The sequence below is a fragment of the Scardinius erythrophthalmus genome (assembly GCF_964197995.2).
Source record: "Scardinius erythrophthalmus genome assembly, chromosome: 10".
Taxonomy (NCBI): domain Eukaryota; kingdom Metazoa; phylum Chordata; class Actinopteri; order Cypriniformes; family Leuciscidae; genus Scardinius; species Scardinius erythrophthalmus.
In genome coordinates, this window is record NC_138230.1 from 40,553,712 (window position 1) to 40,576,783 (window position 23,072).

Consider the following 23,072-nt stretch of genomic DNA (forward strand, 5'->3'; position numbering starts at 1 on the left):
CTTTTTCCAAGAATCCGCTTTTTCCAAGAATTCATTTTATGTGTCTGTTTGGTACTGAAGTGCAACACAATGCAGCCAGTCTTCTATGCTAGGTCTAGAAATGGTTGGAAAAGTCAGGAGATAGGCTACTGACTTTGTTTTTCCTACGTATATCTAAAAAAATGGTGATGCAAAATATGGAAATTTCTAATGATGGCTTCTATAAAGCTGTATACAAATACAGGCCTATAATTGCTTTCTCAGAGGCATGGCAGCTTTTTAATTTGCTTTAAATGTAAAATTGATTAAACAAATAAGCATGAGAAGAACCGTTTTGTCTGCAGAAAGTGCTGACAACATCACAACAATAGGCGAGTATCTAACGTGAAAGCTTTCCAATACGAAAAAAAAAAAAAAAAACATAATCATGACATAAAAAGTCACAATTGTGACATAAGAAGTTGGAATTATGAGATAAAAATGAATAATAATGAGACAGAAGTCTACATTATAACCAAAAAAATTATAATTATGCCATAAAAGTTGTAATTATAACAAAACATTGATATTTTGTGTCTTTTTATTTCATAATGTTGACTTTTTTTGTGTGAATTTCGACCTAATGTCGTAATTCTAACTTTTTATGCAAATATTGTGAAAATTTCGTAAATGGGCTTTTATTACTCGCAGCTATTTCGATTCTGAGGAACTACATATCCCATGCTGCACTGACCACCTGTCACGTGATCCCAACAGTGAAACATGGCACCTGTGTAGCACTGTAGGAACTGAATCGCCGTTTGACAGAAAAACACCAAAGGATACATTGGGTTTTGCTGCTGTTCAACTATAGGATGCAGAAAATCAAGTCTCTGATGTCCCGTCAGGTGTGTTATTTCTTCTCGTTCATCAGTCTGCTTCTTTATTTCATTGACGAATCCGGAAGCATTTTAATAAGCTAGCCTGCTAGCTAAATATAAATAAACAATAAAACAGCTAACTTACAGTTTATAGACCTGCACATTTCCTCATAGTATCATAACGCATTCAATCACCAACGAAAATAATTGAAAGATTACTATAAAAAGGTAATGTGAGCTCTTGGCTAGTAGCTTAAGATGCTGCTGAGATGTACTTTATTGAGTTTAAAATAATCAAATCAATAAAGAATCTTCCTTTTTTGACCTGTCATATATATAGACGTTAAGACTACAAACGTTCGATACAAAGGGGTTAAAGACACACCCTAAGAAAATGTCTCCCATAGTGTATGATTTCAGAAAGAATATATATGTTTTATTGAAAATTGATGGAGCAACAGATTTTGTGTGAAAGTAACGTTAAATCATTATTTTGTTTAAATCTTATAAATGTATGAGGTGACATGGCGAGGCTTTTATTTCTCAAATTGAGTAATAGACACTAGGTATTGATACAAATACTTTAGCTAAAACAATATGCCAGGGTGTCCGCGGATCCTTAAAAAGTCTTAAAAAGTCTTAAATTAGATTTTTAAAATTTAAGGCCTTTAAAAGTCTTAAAAAGTCTTATTTTTACTTATGAAAGGTCTTAAATTTTAGATGGCAATTTGACTTAAACATATCTAAATATTTTCTAAATTAGAACCATCTAATTAGCGTACTTTTTTTTATTTATTATTCTTTCTTTGTGGTTCACGTGACATTTCGCGTCATTCGCGGCAGCGTTACGTCCATCTCCTGCAGACCTGCACGCGCGAAACAGGAGGAGAGAATGAGAAGTGAGTTGGTAAACGTCAGTTCAGTTCTAAGTTCAGTCTTTATGTTCGTAGTGGTGTGCGATGTGTATTGTCTATTATTATGATATTGTAATCATTGTTTTAACGATGTACTGCGAGCTGACATCGCTTTGGTCTCGTACTCACTGCGTGATGAGTGCAGTTATAACGTTAGGTAGGCTATATGTTCCCATGAGTTTTTGTCTCATATCATATTATGTTGTTATCATAGACCTACAATATCACATCAGCAAGACTTCCGTTTTCCCGTGCACAATTGCAAATGTGATTATTTATTTATATAACAGTAATTAACAATAAATTAACATTGTGATTTAAATTTTATAAACAGTAGCCTATTGTCAATATTGTTTGTTTCCCCTTTATTTCGCTGACGAGAATTTCAAATTGAAGCCATAGCAGAGCCTCAATGCAACAGACAGCGATGAGTTTTTGACTGGAATCCGCGTTTTGAACGAATCAATTTAATGATTCAATGAACAGTCACTTGCTTCCCGAATGAATCAGCCGTTTGAACGAATTGGTTGAATGAATGACTCCCTCAACTCACTTATTAAAACAGTGACTTGCCGCCACCTACTGGCAGCTTTAGTTTCACATTTAGAGTACTTTTTAATTAGAATGTTAAAATTAGAAATCACAGTTCATATTTAACAATCTCATAGCTTTATTTATGCAATTGTAAATGCAGTGTAAATATATTAATGCCAGATCTGATGCCGCCACTGTGTCACCTCTGCACTGCAAAGGTGGATTTTGATTTAATGATTTAATTTGACTGGTAACAGTGGTATTGTGTAATTATTCTAATATAATTTAATTTAAATGTTAGAATTTGACATAAAAGGTGATGCATACATCTAAAAATGCCAATATAGAGATGAAAATGCCACTGGAAATCAATTTAAGATGGCAAATATTACCCCTTAATAAAAAATGTTAATTTTTGTTACTATTATCTAATTATTACCCTCAAAACTTTGAAAATATCGATCGAGACATATTTTGTCAATATTACACACCCCTAATGCATGGTATTAATTTTGATTTCTTCGGGTCTTAAAAAGGTCTTAAAAAGTCTTAAATTTGACTTTAAAAAATGTGCAGAAACCCTGATATGCTTTTAACAATGTCTTAGTTAATACTTGTTCAAAACAATTACTTTAGCAAAATGTGTACCATTTTTGGTTTATTTTGATAAATAAAATAATTATTTTTTGTTCAACAAATATACTGTCATTAAAATGTTCATTTTAAAAAATACAGGAGAAGGAGCATTGCGAATACAGCATTGAAGGAGATCCCATATTAATTTAATAAAGCTTTACAGTCGTAACAAATAAATCTGACATTTTATTATGATATGATTAATATCGTATATATATTTTTAAATATGATGGTTTCATTATAAATATGGTGACTATCTCTAAATTAGACACCCAATTTGATGTATGATATTTACTATCTGAATCTAACCATGTCATTTCAACAAATGGAAAAGTCAACCAGCTATTTCTCATCATGTTAATTATTGTCTTTTACCCGAAATACATATTCTTCCATAATTGAAAAACTGTTGCTTTATTTACTTTGAACAAAACTGAAAATCATTAACAAGAACTTTGTATCAAAACATAGTCTGTAATTTTATCGATTTTAATTTGCTACATAAATCTACAACATTTTAAAAAATATTAAATATTAGATCAAATTAGTGGTTTAAAAGAGAATAAAGTCAAATGCGCTTTTTACCCTGGTGCGCTTTTAGCCCCGTTGTACCCTATGTGTCGTTAAACATTTTTTTTGTCTTTGTGCAGTTTGGTCCCATTGGTGGATTATTGCTCTTTTTTTTTATTATTGCAGAAGAGTATAATCATATTAGGGGTCGGCAGCATCTAACTCCCCCAATAAGTCGATTCCTAATGGTTTACTGTTGATTTTCTTTGCCAGGGTCTGAAAAGTCCCCAGGAGAGTGTGGTTGACATGAGCCCTGTGGAGACCTTCAGGAGCCCCAGCAAGGTCAGTTCATGTCCTCAAACCAAACCTGCGCAGTTTCTCCATTAAGCCTGACATTTGTGAACAGATTTTGTTGTAAAAACAACAACAACAAAAAAACACAGCAGCCCATCTCAGCATTCACTGAAGAAATTGTCAAATGAGTGGTGAAAAATGTCTTTGCTGACTAGATAACCCAATCTTCTTTGTATATTATAGTCAATGTATGGATTAAAATGCTCTTCTCAAGACCATATTTGATAAGTTCAGTGAATTCTGTCCTGCGCGCTGCAGGCCGCTTCACAGTCTAGTGTTTTTCTTTACTCAGACGGCGATGAGTGGAAAATATGCACAGCATAACCTGAGTATCCTCCTGGGTATTATTAATCATAGTGTGATAAATATGTACCTTTGTAAAATGACATTTCATCTAAAACCGACAACTAGACATGCCTTTTTATTCATATGTAACTTCTTTCATGTTTTTGAAATATTTACTAATAAAGTAGATAGTAGAGCTGCACAATTCTGGATAAATTGAGAATCACGATTTATTTATTTAAAATGGAAATCACAATTCTATGAATAGACAAATAAGCAAAATAACTTAATTTACTAGAGGTTCTGACTTTGTTCATTTCTGCAGTCTATTAATATATATATATATAATTTTTTTTTTTTTTAATAAATGATTCCATGAATTACTCATAAAGACTTGTTTCATGACTGGATGAATCAGCATTTTTGAACGAAACTCTTAGTCTTGAATGATTCAATGACAAAAACGTATATTTAGCAGCCACTTGTCGCCACCTACTGGTGTAACGTTGTAATTGATAGTCTTTTTTTGAAGCATCAAGTTACTTTCAAAATGTGATTTGCTCTATTTTGATCGCTACTATAGAAATCAGTGTTTATATCTGAACAATAATATTTTTTTCCCTCTACTTCAGTGATAACTTGAATTATTGTAAGACAGAAATAATGATACTGTGTGGTTTAAAAATGGTCTGTTTGTAAAGCTGTTTCATACCTGTATGAGCCATATTCATTTTGTATTATTTTATGTAATTTTGTCCTGTGCCATTAGGGGGCTGTATGTGCTTTGTGGCTCAGCTGATCTTGGATCAGCCCGGGTAGGTCATTTAACTCAGAGGAAACCCAGGTGTTGCTGATTTGGGAAGCGAACAGTTTTCGACTGTGCCTTTGTGCCGAGCAATTCGGTTTGTTGTTTTGATTCCATGTATTATGAGTTAAGATATTGCCACTGTATGATATATGGAGGAAAATAAACGTGCTAGATAATAATAACATTACTGAACTCTCCGTTTTGTTTTGTGTGAGGTCGCACGGGCACACGTCTAAACTTAATCCGCTGTATTAGCTACCAGTACTTGACTTTGTTTAGGACTTAGTCAGTACAATAGCTATACATGACAACTGCTCTCTTGGGGTCAGTGCCAACACAGATTTTGAATGTTCGCTGTGATCGCAGACTTGTCAAAGGGTTAATAAACAGGCGAATCGTTGTCATTTAGGTATAAGATGGGTGTTTGAATCGAGATTGCGATCTTTTCACATGCAGCCAGAGAGTATGAAAAGGTTAATCAGACTGAGCTTTAGTGTAGCAGTGCCACTGAGTTGTATTTTGACCTTCATTCAGTGAGATAAATGTGAGTTGGTCGTGGTCCAGTCCACTAGTTCTAGCACTACCTCACAGGCCCATTAAACCAATTGGACCGCTCTGTGATCGGTTTCTAAGCTGTTTTTTGCACTCTTCACCACAGCTGTGATATTTTTGCTGACACTTTTTACTTTTATTATAATCCCTAGTTATTGGCTACATAAATTTCCCAAATCAAACAGACTCACCATCTCTCTTTTACCATCAGAGTGTTTTTGTTGTTATTCTGTATCAGTTGTTTTATATCACACATGCTTTTCAGAACCATCTGGCCTGGATCCCTGGTGGGCTTTGTTTCAACCGTTTTTTCTGAAACAACTGAGGCAGTGAGAAAGTGTTTGATCGTTGAATCAAACGGTCCATGTTGAGGAAAATGATGGATTAGGCCTCTCAAATAGCCACCGAGCACTTCTGAGCCAGTAATGAGCACTGTGTAGGAAAAATAGACTTTGCAAGTTGGTCTTTATCATCCCAAGATTATCAGTTTCTTGATCACTTTGCTTTTTAATAGTTTGTTTTAGTAAGGAAACAAGATATTTCCATCTTATTATTTTTTATAGAGTTCAGGACACAACAAGAGAAGTTTTCTTCTTAAAGGGGACATATCATGCTAAATGCACTTTTTTAGCCCTTAAATGCATTTTGTTGTATATTTGGAGTGTTTAGAAGTACAGAAAATATGAAATTATTCTCTTCAGGTGCTTCGTTGATATCTTTATATTCTGTTTTGGTCATATTTTTCAACCTGTTCCGATTTTTCTGTTATCTATGACGTTTTGTGAACTATCACGTCACAGTATTTGCAGCGGAACTGCCAAATAAGGACATTGACTTCCAGCCCAACACTTCGAGCGATCCGCCATTATTATTTCTCGCTGCAATTTTGTAGTCCAAGCTAAAGGATGCAGAAGTTACGAGAGGGTAAGTTAAAATGTTCGGTTGTTGGATGTAGTAACCCACACGCTTCATTACACCGTCTATTGTAGATGAACTGCCGCGCTTGTGGCGCATGTTTAACTGAAAGAACGAGCAGAGAGAGAGAGACTCGGTCTCGCGCGCGCTCGCACTCTCTCTCGGAGCCCGGCGAAAGTGTAAACAAGACACCGTCTCCAAACTAGATGCTGTCTAGCTCTCTCTCCCTCGCACATATTAATCAAAATAAATCGACACGGTGGTAAAATGTCGGAAGACCAAAGTTTCATGTGTAAATACAGTAACACACCATTGCAATACATCCACTATGAAGACGTTGTTCTGCAGGTTCGTCGTCTTCATTTTCATCTCGATCCGGCTCCAACTCTGGCTCGAACATGTAAGGCTGGCTGGACAAGTCTTCCGTTGTTGACATTTTGTTAATAACGTGTGAATAAAAAGTTTCTGTGCCGCTAGATAATCCTATCTCTGATATCAGACTACAAAAATGGCCGAACGGGGTGGAGTTGAACCTCTGCAACCTGGAGAGGGGGCGGGGTATGAAGTGTCTCAATTGTATTTAAAGAGACCGCACCAAAACGAGTTGCTGTCAGAAGCACCTCAGAAAAGGGATAAAAAAGGGGCCCGTGGAGCTATAATAATGAGGAATTCAGACCCAAGCATTGCAGTTCCGCTTTATATAGACCACAAATGTATGATGTATATGTAAAAAGGAACAATTTAAAAGCATGATATGTCTCCTTTAAAGTCCCCATGTAGTCAATAATTGAATCCCTTAAAACTCATATTTGATCACCAAAATGACATTTAAAACATGTTCCTGTAATTTATTCCCCTTTCATTCCTTAAAATAGCTTGAATGCAACTCTACACCCCTGCTTCATTAAGTATACGCAGATCCATAAATATTCTAATTAGCCCCGCCTCCACTCATGCAGTGCACAGGTTCACTCAGCCGACTTACTGAGGTGAATGCTGCACAATGGTGTCTCTCTTTACAACGTCAGGCTCATAACGGTAATTAATATGATTAGCCTTTTGCTTGACTGTTATCAAACATCTAATAATGTGTTGCTAATGTTACACAAACCATGATCCCGTTCGCCATCTCAGTCTGTCTTCTAACAATCATCAGAAACGCTTTGAACAACTCAGAACATCAGTGGAGAAAGGCATATACAGTGCTATGCATAAGTTTAGACACCCATGCTAAAGTTGACTAAAAAGAGGAATAAAAAATCATCTTTTGGAAACTGAACTTAATGCCTTAATTTAAAAAATTAGGAAAAATCCAACCTTTAAGGACACCAATTTTCTTTGTGAATGAATAATGTATCGTAAATAAATAAATGTTCTTCCTTAAAATACAGGGTGCATAAGTGAGTACACCCCTATGTTAAATTCCCATAGAGCCAGGCAGATTTTTATTTTTAAAGGCCAGTTACTTCATGGATCCAGGATACTATGCATCCTGATAAAGTTCCCTTAGCCTTTGGAATTAAAATAGCCCCACATCATCACATAGCCTTCACCACACCTAGAGATTGGCATGGAGTACTTTCCATAAGATCATCTCTCAATGCAAATCAAACTAGCTATTAGGCTAACTGAAATAAAACCATGCCAATCTCTAGGTATGGTGAAGGCTATGTGATGATGTGGGGCTATTTTAATTCCAAAGGCCAAGGGAACTTTATCAGGATGCATAGTATCCTAAAAAATATATTTTTTTAAATACTTAAAAATAAAAATCTACCTGCCTCTATGGGAATTTAACATAGGGGTGTCCAAACTTATGCACCCTGTATTTTAAGGAAGAACATTTATTTATTTACGATACATTATTCATTCACAAAGAAAATTGGTGTCCTTAAAGGTTGGATTTTTTCTAATTTTTTAAATTAAGGCATTAAGTTCAGTTTCCAAAAGATGATTTTTTATTCCTCTTTTTAGTCAACTTTAGTATGGGTGTCTAAACTTATGCATAGCACTGTAGTTCATCATAACATCGTAATATACATCATACACCCGCTTATATTGCTCAATATACCTGATTTTTCATATCAACAGAAAAATATACTGGGATAACCTGGCATGTCTTGAGACTCCCCTGCTAGTTCGCTGTTAATGATATGCTAAAGCCCGCCGGCACATTCATGTGATTGGTTACAAGGTAACCAGTGACGTCAGAAACACCAGCGATTTCAAACCATGTTTTTTGAGACCGTCTTTAGATCACTGTAGTTTTAGGGAGAAAGAGCTCTGCAATGGTGTTGACTTATGAATTTGCACATGGTTTGTCTTAAAGCACATTTAACACACCACAGACATATAAACAACAAGGATTTTCATCACGGGGGACTTTAAAGGGGTGCAAAATTCACTTTTATATGGTGGATATAAATGTGTCTTTGCAGTGTGTGGACACAACCACCATATAATGAAAAAAATCCTTTCACTCCTTTATTTTTTTATCCTTTTTCCTGAGCAATAGGACTTCAAATTGCTCATGCTCCACCCACGACCACTGGCGGACTGTCCCGTATTAGCATATTTCCCCCTCAGCCATTTGTATTCTGTCCACCAAGTCAGTACTTTACATGTCTTGTGTTGACACGCTCCATGGAAGACAGGGGTGGGGTTAGCAGTTGCTCATTATCATTTAAAGAGACATGCACCGATGCACGGGTCGCTGTGAACAGAGCTGTTTTTGAGGAGGTAAAAAGGTGTTGTTTTACACAACCATTGAGGAATTTTATGTTACAAACTTTACATGAAGACCCTAAAGAATCATACCAATTTGTGGAAAATGGGTATCCGATGACCCCTTTAAGTACTAAAGATTTTTATTTGCAAACTTTTTTTACTAGCCCATGACAAATATGGTTAAAATATGTTATTTATTTCATTAGTTAGTGGACCATATATGTGTTTGATTAGTTCTAGTCTGTAAAACCATAGACTGTAAAAAAAGAAAAGGAAAAAAAGATGGATGACGTGTCTCCACTTCCTTCCACTATAAAAAAAATGAAGCCAACATATCCCAAAAATATAACCGTTGACATCTTGCGCCAATGATGTAATTTTGAGCCAGAGTCTGCAAACTTATTGGAAAAAACGAACATTCGAACGTATGTCAGCGTGATAAGAACTACCTAAAATGGCTGAACCCATCTTTGGACATTTTTAATTAATTATTTATTTATTTATTTATTTATTTTTATTTTTCTCGCCGATTCCACAGAGAGGGCTGGGTTTATGACCTATCCTGCAGCCAGCCACTACGGGGCGAACGAAACGCTTTGGCTTCACTTTTCAGAACGTGTGCTAACTAATGTTAACAAATGAGACTGTAAAGTGTAACCACCACTTTTATATTGTGATTTTAAACCACGTGTTATTTTGTGATTCCTAAAAATGTATCTGGCTAACTGGCTATATTTCATTTTTTGCCTAAAGGCCAACTTGTATTCTCATTTAACTTTTGGTAAATGTTCATTTTGGGTCTTGTGTTCTGTGTCATGTAAAAATATTAAATATGGTAGAATGTGCTTTGGGATGTTTTGCTTGGCCAGAACCATTGAAAGGACCCATTTCTCTTGCACAATCTCTCGTGTCCTCTAGATGGCGCTATAATCACATAATTAACGCATCAAGCAGTCTTGAAAGCCTCTGGATGAATCACTGAAAATTAATGGACATTTATGCAGTTTATTCACCTCATTAGTCTAATGTCGTCATCATATTATGAAGAATATATTGTAATATGTGAAATATTATTCATAAGATGAATCATTCTCAAGCGTGGGTGTGCTTTTACAGGTTAAAACCACATATAAATTCATAATCAGCAACTTTCTTTCCCATATCCTGAATTTATCATTATTTTTAATGGAGTCTGATATTCTAAAGATGTCACTAATAAAAGCTGGAGCAGTTTGTGTTCTGCATCTCACAGCGGCTGTCCGTCTCTTCCCTCTCATCTCGGTCCATGTGAACGAATGCTTATTGTTATTTTTAATACGCCGCTAATTCACACTCTCACCTGCGTTTGATCAGCATCATTCAATAACCCTTCAGTTCACTCATCCTAAGCTTTGATTGCTGCATAGCACGTCAAATCACACTTTTATGTGCAAATAGACTCGTGTTCGTCTTCGTCTGCGCGCAGGGAATAAAAGGACGAGAGGTGTTCATTTTGGTAAACATTGTCAGTCTACATGGGATGGAAACATAATTGAACAAAGGCTTGGCGACCATTTTAATTAGTGTGGCAGAGTTTTTGTTTTATTTTCCAAGTGACCGTTTGGGTGGAAACTGATTGATGTTTTCTCTCATCCGATCGGATCGTGGACTTCATTCCCACCTAATTTGTCAACCTTTTTTCATTGTGCCTGTGTTCGGAAGTAAAGTGTTTTTTACACTAATACTGGACTGGAGTAGAGAGTTACTCTTGCACATCTTTTGGTTTTCAGTAAAGTCGTTTTCAGTGTAAATCACTTTGTGATTATTGTAAAGAACAAACATAATTCTAGGACCTAGATCTGTGAAACCATATTTTTAGAACCAATTATGGTCTTTCACCTTTAGCCTTTCAGGATGTTATGCGGCTTTTAATAGTTTTAGTAAATAAATGAATCAAATGTGTCCCAGAAACATGTGACATTTTCTAAGATTTAGCCCCTCACATGCACTGGGAATTTTCTCTCCCACAGATTGGATGTTTTGACAGGATACGCATTCACATCCCCTCCACACTCAATAAGAATTTCCCTGGGGGGGCTGTTATTTTTTACTAAAACACTTCAAAACCACTACAGCACTTTCTTAAACACTTGAAACAAATGGTTTGCTAAAGTAGCATTCTATACTTAACTGTACAGTAGCTTAAAGTGATAATAAAAATTCTGTCATGAATTACTCACCCTCATGTTGTTACAAACCCGTAATACTTTCGCTCGTCTTCGAAACACAAATGATGAAATCTGAGAGCTCCCTCCATTGACAGCTACGCGACTCCCACACTTTGACGCTTCAAAAAGTTCATAAAGAGATCATATAAAACTAATCCATATGAATTGAGCGGTTTAGTCCGAATTTTCTGCAGAGACACGATCACTTTATATGATGAACAGATTGAGTTTAAGCTTTTATTCACAAATAAACATTTATCAGTGAACATAAAAGCTCAACCGAACCTGATTGATGCACGAGAATGAACCTCATTGGTTCTCACACATCAAGCGAACATGCTTGAGCTTCCGTTTACCACAACTGATGTGTGCGCTGATGAATGTTTATGTCAATAAAAGGCTAAATTCAATTTGTTATTAGTATTAGTAGTATTAGTTTTACGATATCTTTAGGAACTTTTTCAATTATCAAAGTAATAGGTGCATAGCTGTCAATGCAGGGACAGAAAGCTCTCAGATTTCATCAAAAAGATCTTAATTTGTGTTCTGAAGATGGACGAAACTCTTACTGGTTTGGAACAACATGAGGGTGAGTGATTAATGACATAATTTTCATTTTTTGTTGAACTAACCCTTCAAAGATGTACTGAGTTTTTTAAAATATTTTAATACTACAGAAGTAGTTATCAAATACTTAAGAGCCAAAAAGGATTATTTTTACTCATTGTGTTACTCCAAAAATTTTATTATTGTTGCTACTACTACTAGTTGTAGGCTACTACTTATATTTTAGTTTTTATTTTAATGTTGGTTTTTATTGATTGAGTAGCTTTTTGAATTTCAAGTCAACACATTTTTGATGTTAATATGTATTTAAATGTAATGGCTGTGGGGTAAAATTTTACCCACAGTAAAATGGAGTGTGCATTTTCTTAAATCAGTGGAAGGTTATGTTAACATGTACTATTCAGGACAAGGTGAACCGTCTGGGTGGAGGACAAGTCCAAAATAATAGAAATGATAAGCCAATTCACATTTAACACTTAAAAAGTGAATTAAGGCGATACAATGCAAGTGTTTAAAGCTATATACTTTTAAATTCGATCAATATCTTTAAATGGCCTATGAATAAAAATTGGTTCTTAAAAATTACTGTGAGGGAAAGTTCCCCTAATTAAATGATCCTCTGCTAAAAGTTAATTTTGTCATTGTTTACGAATGCTCTTGAAAATGTATAGATGACCTTAAAGATAACAGGACTTTTGCAACTTTTAGTCCAAGTCTTATTTTGATTTCAAGGTGTCTTTAAGGCTTAATGGTAACCAGTGAGCCCAAGGATTTTGTCTTTTGTTCTTGTCGTGCGTGTACCAGTGGAGTGACTCATACCACCCCACCCTCTGCGGATGCTGATGCTGTCTCTCAGTGAGTTCACCCACGCTCCCTCACAGAATGCAACACACACACACACACACACACACACACACACACACACACACACACACACACACACACACACACACACACACACACACACACACACACACACACACACACACACACACACACACACACACACACACACACACACACACACACACACACACACACACACACACGCCGCATCATGTGTCTTTGAGGAGATTAAATGCTTTCAGGCCAAATCATTCCTCAGCTTCTATCTCAATGACATCAAATTGCAGTCTTTATATGAAGATCCTTCATAAATTAGCAAGTGTCCAACTCTGGGTTCTTTCAGTTGTTTCAAACATGAATAAGTGGTTTATTGATGTGGATCGCTTTATGTGAATTTGGCTGACTGCTGTAATTAAAGGGTTTTTAAACGTTCTCTCAGCATCTGCGTGGCTCAGTAAGTTTATCTCAGTCCTGGTCGCAGAGCAGTTTTAACCACATTGCATCACTTCTTGTGAATCATGCGTAATGAGTCTCTCAGCATCTCTCTTCAAAGAAAAGAGGACGACTTTGTTTCTTCAAGCTGTTTTGAGTGAAATTGATGTTCCTGTGCTGATCCTCATTAAGGTTCATGAAGGGTGTTCCTCAGGGATCGGTGCTAAGACCACTTAATCTTTGCTCTCAGCTTGGCTAATCATCATGCATGAGAAATAATCAATGTTCAGACCCCGTTTTTAGGTGCGAGGCAAGCTTCCCCACGATGGTGTCCCAGAAGCAGTGAGATTTCTCTACCAATACTGATTCTCATTTTTCTTTGTCTCCCCACAGGAAGAGCTGAGGGAATTGAGAGAGCAGCCCACCGATCCACTGGCAGAACAGGAACTCATGGACAACATAGAGGAAGTGTACTTCTCCAGTGACTCCTTTGACATGGTGCAATACGAGCTTGAGGTGTGTATGAGAGAAAGTCATATTGTTTCCATGTCTATATTCCAGAATCTGTAAGATGTTTAGCATTTGAAAAAAAGAGATAGTATGAAATGAATATAATAAATAACATAGAGACACTGTGTGTGTGTGTGTGTGTGTATGTGTATATATATATATATATATATATATATATATATATATATATATATATATATATATATATATATATATATATATACATATACATACATATATATATATATGTGTGTTAGTGAGGCCAGCAGGGGGTGCTCACCCTGTGGTCTGTGTGGGTCCTAACGCCCCAGTATAGTGACGGGGACACTATACTGCCAAAAGAGCACCGTCCTTCGGATGAGACGTTAAACCGAGGTCCTGACTCTCTGTGGTCATTAAAAATCCCAGGATGCCCTTCGAAAAAGAGTAGGGGTGTAACCCCGGCATCCTGGCCAAATTTGCCCCTTGGCCTCTATCCATCATGGCCTCCTAATCCTCCCCATACTGATTGGCTTCATCACTGTCTCCTCTCCACCAGTAAGCTGGTGTGTGGTGGGCGTTCTGGCGCAATATGGCTGCCGTCGCATCATCCAGGTGGATGCTGCACATCGGTGGTGGTTGAGGAGATTCCCCCCTTCTATGTAAAGCGCTTTGAGGTCTCAGATAAAGCGCTATATAAATGTAACGAATTATTATTATTAATTATTATTATTATTATTATATATATATATATATTAGGGGTGCAACGGTACAGATAGCCCACGGTACGGTCCGTACCTCGGTTTTTGGGCCACGGTCTTGGTTTGGTTTCGGTACATGTTTTGTGCAGAAAGAGACTGCTATTTCATCCCAAAAATATGTTTTATTTTTCTTATGAGCATAAACAGAATATCACAGTAGGAAGAACATCAATGTATGGAATAAATTAACACTCTAGTCTGTACTGAACAACACTAAGTAATACAACCTCTTCAACTATCACTTATATGAAATACAAAATGTAAACAAACACACTTCAAAATATTCAAGTGGATCCCAATTCCAAACCTTGATAACTGGTAGGCTATATGAAGTGATCAATGTGAAAGCACTTTTACCTTTAACAAAAATAAATTAGCTTGTGCTTTGAATAAAAAAAAGCAGAGCAAAATAATATAAAAAAAATGCTGCATTCAGGATACAAAGTGCAATTATATTTACTCATCCACTATTGAGAGATTCTTGTGCAAAAAGATGAGTCTATCAACACTGTCTGGTGCAAGGCGAGACCGGTTGGCACTAACGATGTCCCCAGCAGAAAATTCTCAACTTTTCAGAAAGCGCACCGTAGGTCACGTGACAAGAACCAACCAGAGTGCAGCTGATGGTTGCTTTAGCAACGACAGACGCCTCCGGAGCGCAAACGCCCTAGCGCTTTGGAAAAAGGAGAACGCGGCGCGCCTAGCGTTTTCTACGCGTTTTTAGGCGCAATATGTGAACGGCGCCTAAAGCAAAAACTAAAAGGATCAGCGCGAACTCAATGGCAAAACCGAAGTCCCGCGGGACACGAGGGTAGATTGTCCCGTGCAGGGCTGACCGAACGGTCCGGGATTTTACCGTGTACCTTTGCATCCCTAATATATATATATATATATATAGATAGATAGATAGATAGATAGATAGATAGAGAAATATATATATATATATACACACACACACACACACACACACACACACACACACACACACACACACACACACACACACACACACACACAGGTGGCAGGTGCATCTTAGGGCTAGCTAGCATGTTAGCGTAGCACACCATCAATATACGACAATTTATCAGTTAAACCAATTAAACAATTTCTATAAAAAACATGTTTTTGCTCCAAACTTACTTTATAACGCAAGTCGAGTGTTTTAAAGGTCCCATGACATGCTACTTTTTGTAGGCTTTAATATAGGCCTTAGTGGTCTCTAGTACTGTATCTGAAATCTCTTTTCAAAAATTCAGCCTCGGTGCAGAATTATAGCCACTATAAGCCAGTCCCAGAATGAGCTTCCTTCAGACAGGCCGTTTCGGTGTCTGTAGCTTTAAATACTAATAAGGAGGATAAAGGCGGCGCAAGGTGGAGGGTGGGTGTGGCCTTGACCATCTTGCGCAACGGTACCGGTCCGTGCATGTTTACGTTGGATATATTAATGGCACGAAGACACGCAGTCATTCAAGCATTTCAGTTTGACCCAGAATCTGATCCGGATGGAGAAGCAACAGCTCAGCGGCTCCAGCAGGACGTTTCCGAATGGTTAGTTTAAAATATTATGTCTGGATACGGTACTTTATTCGGATGGTTTACAGTTATTATCATGTAGCTAACGCTAACCTACTGTTGCTTTTTCATGAGAGATCTGTAACATCTGTAATTTATCTTATTACAATTACATCATCAAGCTCTGCGATCTTGAAATGTGGATATCGCGCGCGCCATATAACCAACAGGAAAACGGTTATCCAAGTAACAAAGAAGTGTACAACACTCGCGTTACAGTGTGTGTATCACACACATAAACTGCATAGCTGCATAGCTAATGTGACAGCCACATTCTACGTGTTACAGTCTAGGCAAACATAAACAGTAAAGCAACACACTTATATCATTAGTTGACTTACTGTTCCGAGGTGTGTAGCTGAGCCAAAGAGAGTGATCCAGACTTTAGTTTCAGACGTTCAGCAAGCCCAGCTCTGTAATAACCCCTTCGGTGTTCATTTGTACATCCAATTATTGAGCAATTATTATGCTTCGCTCGCTCAAAAGCCATGATATCTCTCGTAGACAAACTAAAATCGCGCGCGCGCGCGTTCCTACTTCCTAGCTCATTTTCTCATGGGCGGAAAATATTCTCTGGGCGGGCAAAGCAGAGACAGGGGAGGTAACATTCCTCCTTATAACGTCACAAGGAGGAGATTCAAGATCAGCGCGATTGAGCTTCCATTTTCTCAAAGGCAGAGAAAGATAGCAAAAGCTCGATTTACACCGATTGAAATTTCTAGAAACTTGGGGACCATATACAGGCTAGGGGAACTCATATTAATGTTAAAAAACCTCAGAAAGTGAAAATTTCATGTCATGGGACCTTTAAATAACCTTCTGTGATCTGATTTGGCTGCGGATAAAAAAAAAAAATCAGACAGAAAATATATTATTTTATAATATTCTGCACGATGATAAAGTCTATATCGCATTACATTATAAATCTAATCTATTATTATGAAAATACCTGACATGGCTCGAAGAACACAGATAAATCATAAATCGTTGCAATCATGTTTATTGTCTCCAAAACACCTTTATCTGCATGTTACAGCGATCTCTGGAAGCTTTGTTTACGTCAAGAGAGTTCCTGGAGTGTCACATGATATTGCTCGTTTTCATGTGTTCCATATGTGGACTAAATGTGCATAGGGCGCCCTCAGGCTGCCAGTATGGATTGAAAACACAGTACATCTGAGTATCCAGCGCTCATAATGATTACTATGATGATAATAATGAATGATACTGAAAACTGAATTAATGATGTTGAAAATTCAGCTTTGATCACAGGAATAAATGACATTTTATAATATATTCAAATAGAAAACAGCTCATTTGAATTGTAATAATACTGAACAACATTACCGTTTTTTGTGTTTTTAATCAAATAAATGCAGCCTTGGTGAGCATAAGGGACTTCTTTTAAAAAGTTAAAGTTAAAACTTTCATAATTAGTTGTCCTAATTTCTATACATGCAAGATTCTATACATTTCAAAAGCTGCACTGAATGAGAATTATAGTGGAAAGTAACTACTCTCAATTGAGTCCAAACTTTTGTGTTTTTGTTGTTTCTCTGTTTGGGGATGGGGCATTAGGTGCTGTTTGTTTATTCCTCTATAATAAAGTTGGGCTGCATCAGCTTTTTAATCAAAGTAAATGTTTGTTAGAGCTGTTCTGCTGCTGTTGTTTATTGAACTCTTAAGAACTGGAGATGATTTGCCCGCGTCTGCGTGAGCGATATCTGCCACCGTGTTCAAACTCAAGAATTTACATATAGTACCATCAGAATAAAAGACATTCTCAAATCTCAGATCTTTCTCTGTTTGTGTATGCTTGCCCAACAGAAACTCCCTCCGGATCTGAATCTTCTGGAGCTTGAGGAGTACAGAGACAAGCTGAAGAGACAACAAGCAGCTGTAAGCATTACATTCAGATAAATCTTAAAGAAACTGTCCGCTCGCTCAGAGACTGCTTGCAGCGCCCATGTGTGTGACATACTGTATGATATCAGTGCTACTTTTGCATCATAACTGATACCGTTTTATCTATTGGTCTAGAGCTTGCCGATTTTTTTTTTTTCCCCCTAAAAAAATCTGCAATTTTTTTATAAAAAACTCGATTGCGATCGATTTTTTTTAAAATATGAATCGATTTGACCTACCAACTCGATTTTTAAATCAAATTGATTTTTTTTCCCAGCCCTATATGGGTCATAGATCAATAAAATGTTTGACTTTGTCCAACAATGTCAAGTTTTCAATTGAGTTCAATCTTTATCTTATTGTACTACCTTTATTTTGATACCTTATTCTATTACTTTATTTTAATTTATCTGATAAATTCTTTTATCAAATATTTTTAATTATCTCAAACTGATCAGACTAAAATCAATACATTAAATACATTTTTAATCAAACTTTTTAAATCTTACAGATTTTTAAAGAAATATGTTAAAGATAATAAATAACTTTTTCACTGTGTTGGGAAATCCCCTACATGTCTGAACAGCCTCTTTTTTTATTTTCTGAGCTTTGACTTTGGAAATACTTTTCAAACTTTTTGTACTGTCAAACTTCGTCAAAGTTTTTAATATTGAAAACACCAATGACACAAAAGAATAAAGTTTCTTTTTAAATTTTGTATATTTTTAATTACTTTTAATATTTTTTTATTTTTATTTTTTTTGATATGTTAGACCTTGCACTTATACTTGGAAAATAAATGAATTACTGTTAATGTCTTAGAAATTATATGCTAGATGAAAGGGGTAAGGGGATTTTCAGGCACTTGACAAATTTAAGTAATAATAATAACATCAACAACAACAAAAAAAAAATATTTATAAATATAATTATAATAGAAATTTGCAATAATATTGAGTCAAACCATTTCATTTCATATTTTAACATTAGGTTGTACAATTATGACTTTTGTTGGATTTCTTGTATATTTAATGTTTTCCATGACCGAAGGAATTATTAATCCCATATTGCTTATACTGGAGTAATGAAAATTCTACTTTGAATAAATATATATATATATATATATATATATATATATATATATATATATATATATATATATATATATATATATATATATATATATATATATATAATTTGTAATATGTTAAAATCTATTAAAATAGAAAACAGCTATTTTAAATTGTAATAATAATTCACAACATTACTCTTTTTACTGTATTTTTGATCAACAAATAAATGCAGTTTTGGTAAAAACTCCAAACCTTTGAAGTTATTATTATTATTTTTTTTCAGATTTAGATATTTAATGAAAATATTTTTGGGAAAAAATGACAATTTTAAGAATTGTTTAGTGAATTATTAGTATTCCCCTATTTTGACCCATTTCAGAGCTCATATATCATCCTGCTGGAAACGTGAAACGTCAGTTTTATTAGTGTGCACGGTGTTGTGTGCTTGTGAACGCGTGAGTACATTCTGTCTTGATCCGGGGTGATCCTCAGTTCACTGCAGCCTTGGAAACAAATTTATAAAGACGAATGTCACCCTCTGTCTTTGTTGTTTCTTGCTTAAGATGCTTGCTTACTCACAGCTGTCCTATCGGCCCAGTGCAGGGTGAAAGATGCGGCCCCCGGGATCCTTAGGGGTACCCGATGACTCAGTCTGATGCGATCTGTTGTGGTCTGCCACGAGTAGGACCCCACAGGGGCCCTGTCCCCGAACGCTGATCCCGGGTCATGACAGACAGCTGCAAGCATCAGAGGACGAGCTCTGCATGAGGCCAGCTTCCCGCTGAATGCCATTACTCTGCACGCTCACATGCCGTGGTATTTTAGTCATGATTTACACAAGCTCCTCCAGTGTCATTTACATAGTATATGGCCTTAACACATCATTACTGTCAATTTCTCCCTCAGCTTAAGTCAAATGATTTTGGAGATGGTTTTCTCTAGAGGGCCCATATGCGCAGTCTCTGAATGTGTCATTTGCAGATGTGGGTTATTGTGGATGTGATGGGTCACTGGGAGAGAAAAGCATCTGGTCTGTTGGAGGTGGCTCTATTCTTCTGCTAACATACAGCTCTGACACTTCTTTGGCAGGAACTCATCTCTGAGCTAATTGGTTGTCTGCACTGCACGTGTGTTTCAGAATAAGCCTGTCTTTTCCCTTTGCCTTTTTGGTGTTTTTTTGGGGGGCAGGAATAATTTTTCAGTGCCGATAACCTTCTCAGCAGGGTGATTTTAATAGGACACACCTACTCATTCTTTATTAATACAAGTTTTACAATCATTTTAAGTCATTAAAATGATGAAATTGCACAAATGGAGGCAACAAAAGAGAAGGTTAAATCAAAACTTTCTTCTTAAAGGATATGTTTCCAGACAACTGTACTATCCTGTCCAAGTCATTCATGAAAAACTTTTGTTACAAAATTCTTGCAATTCTTACTTTTTTCCTCAGAATTGTGATAAACTTGCAATAAAAAATAAAAATAAAAAAAGAGTAAAAATTGTGAGTTTATATCACTATTCTGAGGAAAAAGTCAGAATTGCAAGAATTTTGTCATTATATCTAGAAATTCGGACTTTTTTTCTCTCAGCATTGCGAGTTATAAAGTCAGAATTGTGAGATATAAACAGCTATTTTACTTTTTACTGTATTTTTTTTTATCAAATGCAACCTTGGTGACCATAAAATACTTTTCCAAAAACATTTCGAGACACGAAACTTTTTGAAATGTAATTTTTTTTTTCCCAAATAAAAATATTCAATGAAAATATTTTAAAGAAAAAAAATGCAATTTATTGTGATTGTTTCCAAAGTGTCACCCAAAAATCACACTATTGGTTGTGGCAAGGATGAATTTGTATGAGGAAAGTTTTGAAAGCGACAGTTTTTACACTCTTCTTGAATTGAATCTTTTTAATCTTGTAGTCATTGTCTGTTACAGTACATCTGGCAATGAATGTCAATCGATTCACTTGTAATATGAATAAAGCTGTACTGACCAGGCTCAACAGACATGTTGTTTACAGCTGGCCTTTTTTCACTCTCCTGTCTAATGAAGTTTTTCTTTCCAGTCCTAATTTAATGTCATGCTGTTTTAGCTGATTAGATGACTGGAGGAAGTCTTTGCTTGTAGTCATTAGATAAAATGAACAATATTAATAATGAATTTTATTAATCAAGTAAAATTCGTTTGTGAGAAAGATTTGTCATAATAATTGGAAAATAAGGTGGAATTGTAAGTTGGTCTCTGGATTTGTAGAACCAGCGGTAGAGAAATTGCAGGTTGTTTACTGCTCTGGTGCAAGCACTGGTTAATAGATTTCTAATTAGAGTTATTACCCATGCAGGAATCACTCAGTTGGCTGCTGGAAGGCATACAGAGATACAGAGAGTGAGTCTTGTGCCTCCCTGACAGACAGCTTTGCCGGTTGTCATCGTGTTCAGCCTGTCGAAGTCAGACGGAGTGTGTTGGCCCTTTTAGTTTTTGGAAAAAGCACACCGGATGGCTCCTCACAGCTTGTTTTCTCATTCTGGCTTCGATCCGTCCTGTGAGGTCTTTTACAGAAATGAATGACCAATAGGTGGAGCAATGAGCTTTGTGAAAATCATGTTCCCTCCTCCTGAGTCGAGGTCTCTTTTTGCCATACTTGCACAATGTGAAAAATGCCTTTACTCATTCCATAATTAAATTGCAGGTTCACTTGTTGTTAATAACACTGTTCTAATTCCTAGTTCTTGTGATTTTAATAATCAATTAGAAAAATTTGGCTTAAAGGGATCACCCAAAAATAACAATTCTGTCATAAATTACTCAATCATATTGTCTTAAAGAGTCCTTTTATGCTTTTTTACATTTTCAACTTTCTTTATTATGTAATGGTGCTTTTTGTGCATGAAAAAGGTCTACAAAGTCACTCCAAAGTGAGTTATTCTCTTTATCAGTGTCACTGTTTCTGAACTCCCTGAAACGCCTCCATTGTAGTCTTGAGTTTTCTTCTGGGAACAAACACGTCACAATATTCCTCATTTAAATAATTCCTGCCCAAGGCATACGCAAAAAAGGGTCCGTCGCCTGCTTGAGTTGCGTTTGTAGTGTGTTGAAATTTGCGGTTACGGTATCCAAAACATGCTTGAAATGGTTGACCAATCACAACACACTGGTCCAGCCGACCAATCAGAGCACATTGTGCTTTTCAGAAGGAGGGGCTTCATAGAAACAGGAACTAAACAGAGCGTTACTGACAGACTGGGAAGAGAGGAGCTGCAACAATATGAAAATATGTGAAAAATAATGTGTGTTTTTGAACATTCAAGCATGAAAATCTATTCTGGTAGACCCCAAAAACAAAATCAAGACTTTGAAAAGGGCATAATAGGTCCTTTTTAAACCTGTATGAGTGTTATTTTAATATCATTGAGTAATTTAGTTATGTATTTATTTATTATTAAATATGTCTAGATAGCCTTTATGAATTTTTATGTCACTTTTTATTTTAGTTATTCTAGTACATCAAGTTGGAAAAATGTTTCCTTGGCAACTAGCTGAAATGAAATTAAGTTTAAGTAACAAAAAACGGTTTTATTTTAGTTCGCTACAATCACCCGGACCTGTATGACTTTATTTTTTCTAATGCGGAAACACAAAACAAGGTAGTTAAAAAAAAAAAAAAACTTCCATACAATTAAATTTATTGTATGGATATGTTTTCTTTCATGAAAATAATGCAGGTTTACAACGACATGAGGGTAAATAATGATAGAAATCTCATTTTTGGGAGAACTGTCTCTTTAAGAGCCTAGAGTTAATGCATAATTATGTAAAAGCAAGTTGAGGTGCTCTTGAAAATGTCTCTTTCAGTTGTGTTTATCACACACACACACACACACACACACATCCCAGCGCTCTCCTGCCAGTCGGTCTCAGCTTTTCGCACAGTGTGATCTGCTAACATACGCCACTGCTCAGCTGAGTCTGCCATCTGTTCCGCTCTCACCGACACAGCAACACCCTCTCGTTCCTGACAGCCCCACCATGTGACGCACATATCGATCGGAGCGTGCCACAGGATGCCTTATATTTACGGCCTGACCTTCCACAGAGCCATTATTACCCACTGACTGTTTGTGCCAAGTAAACTTTATTTATT

At 36.2% G+C, this 23,072-nt stretch overlaps 1 protein-coding gene across 2 annotated transcripts in view; it reads left to right on the forward strand.

The window, feature by feature from the left end:
• Nucleotides 1-706: 706 nt before the first annotated feature.
• Nucleotides 707-23,072, forward strand: part of vps50 (VPS50 subunit of EARP/GARPII complex) — a 140,988-nt gene continuing 118,622 nt past the window's right edge. For both annotated transcript variants that reach the window (XM_081376096.1, XM_081376097.1), the window contains exons 1-4: nt 707-866; nt 3,707-3,775; nt 13,520-13,642; nt 17,776-17,847. In XM_081376096.1, coding sequence (XP_081232222.1) covers nt 834-866; nt 3,707-3,775; nt 13,520-13,642; nt 17,776-17,847 — 297 coding nt within the window. In that variant the 5' untranslated portion in view covers nt 707-833. The remainder of the gene's footprint in view (nt 867-3,706; nt 3,776-13,519; nt 13,643-17,775; nt 17,848-23,072) is intronic.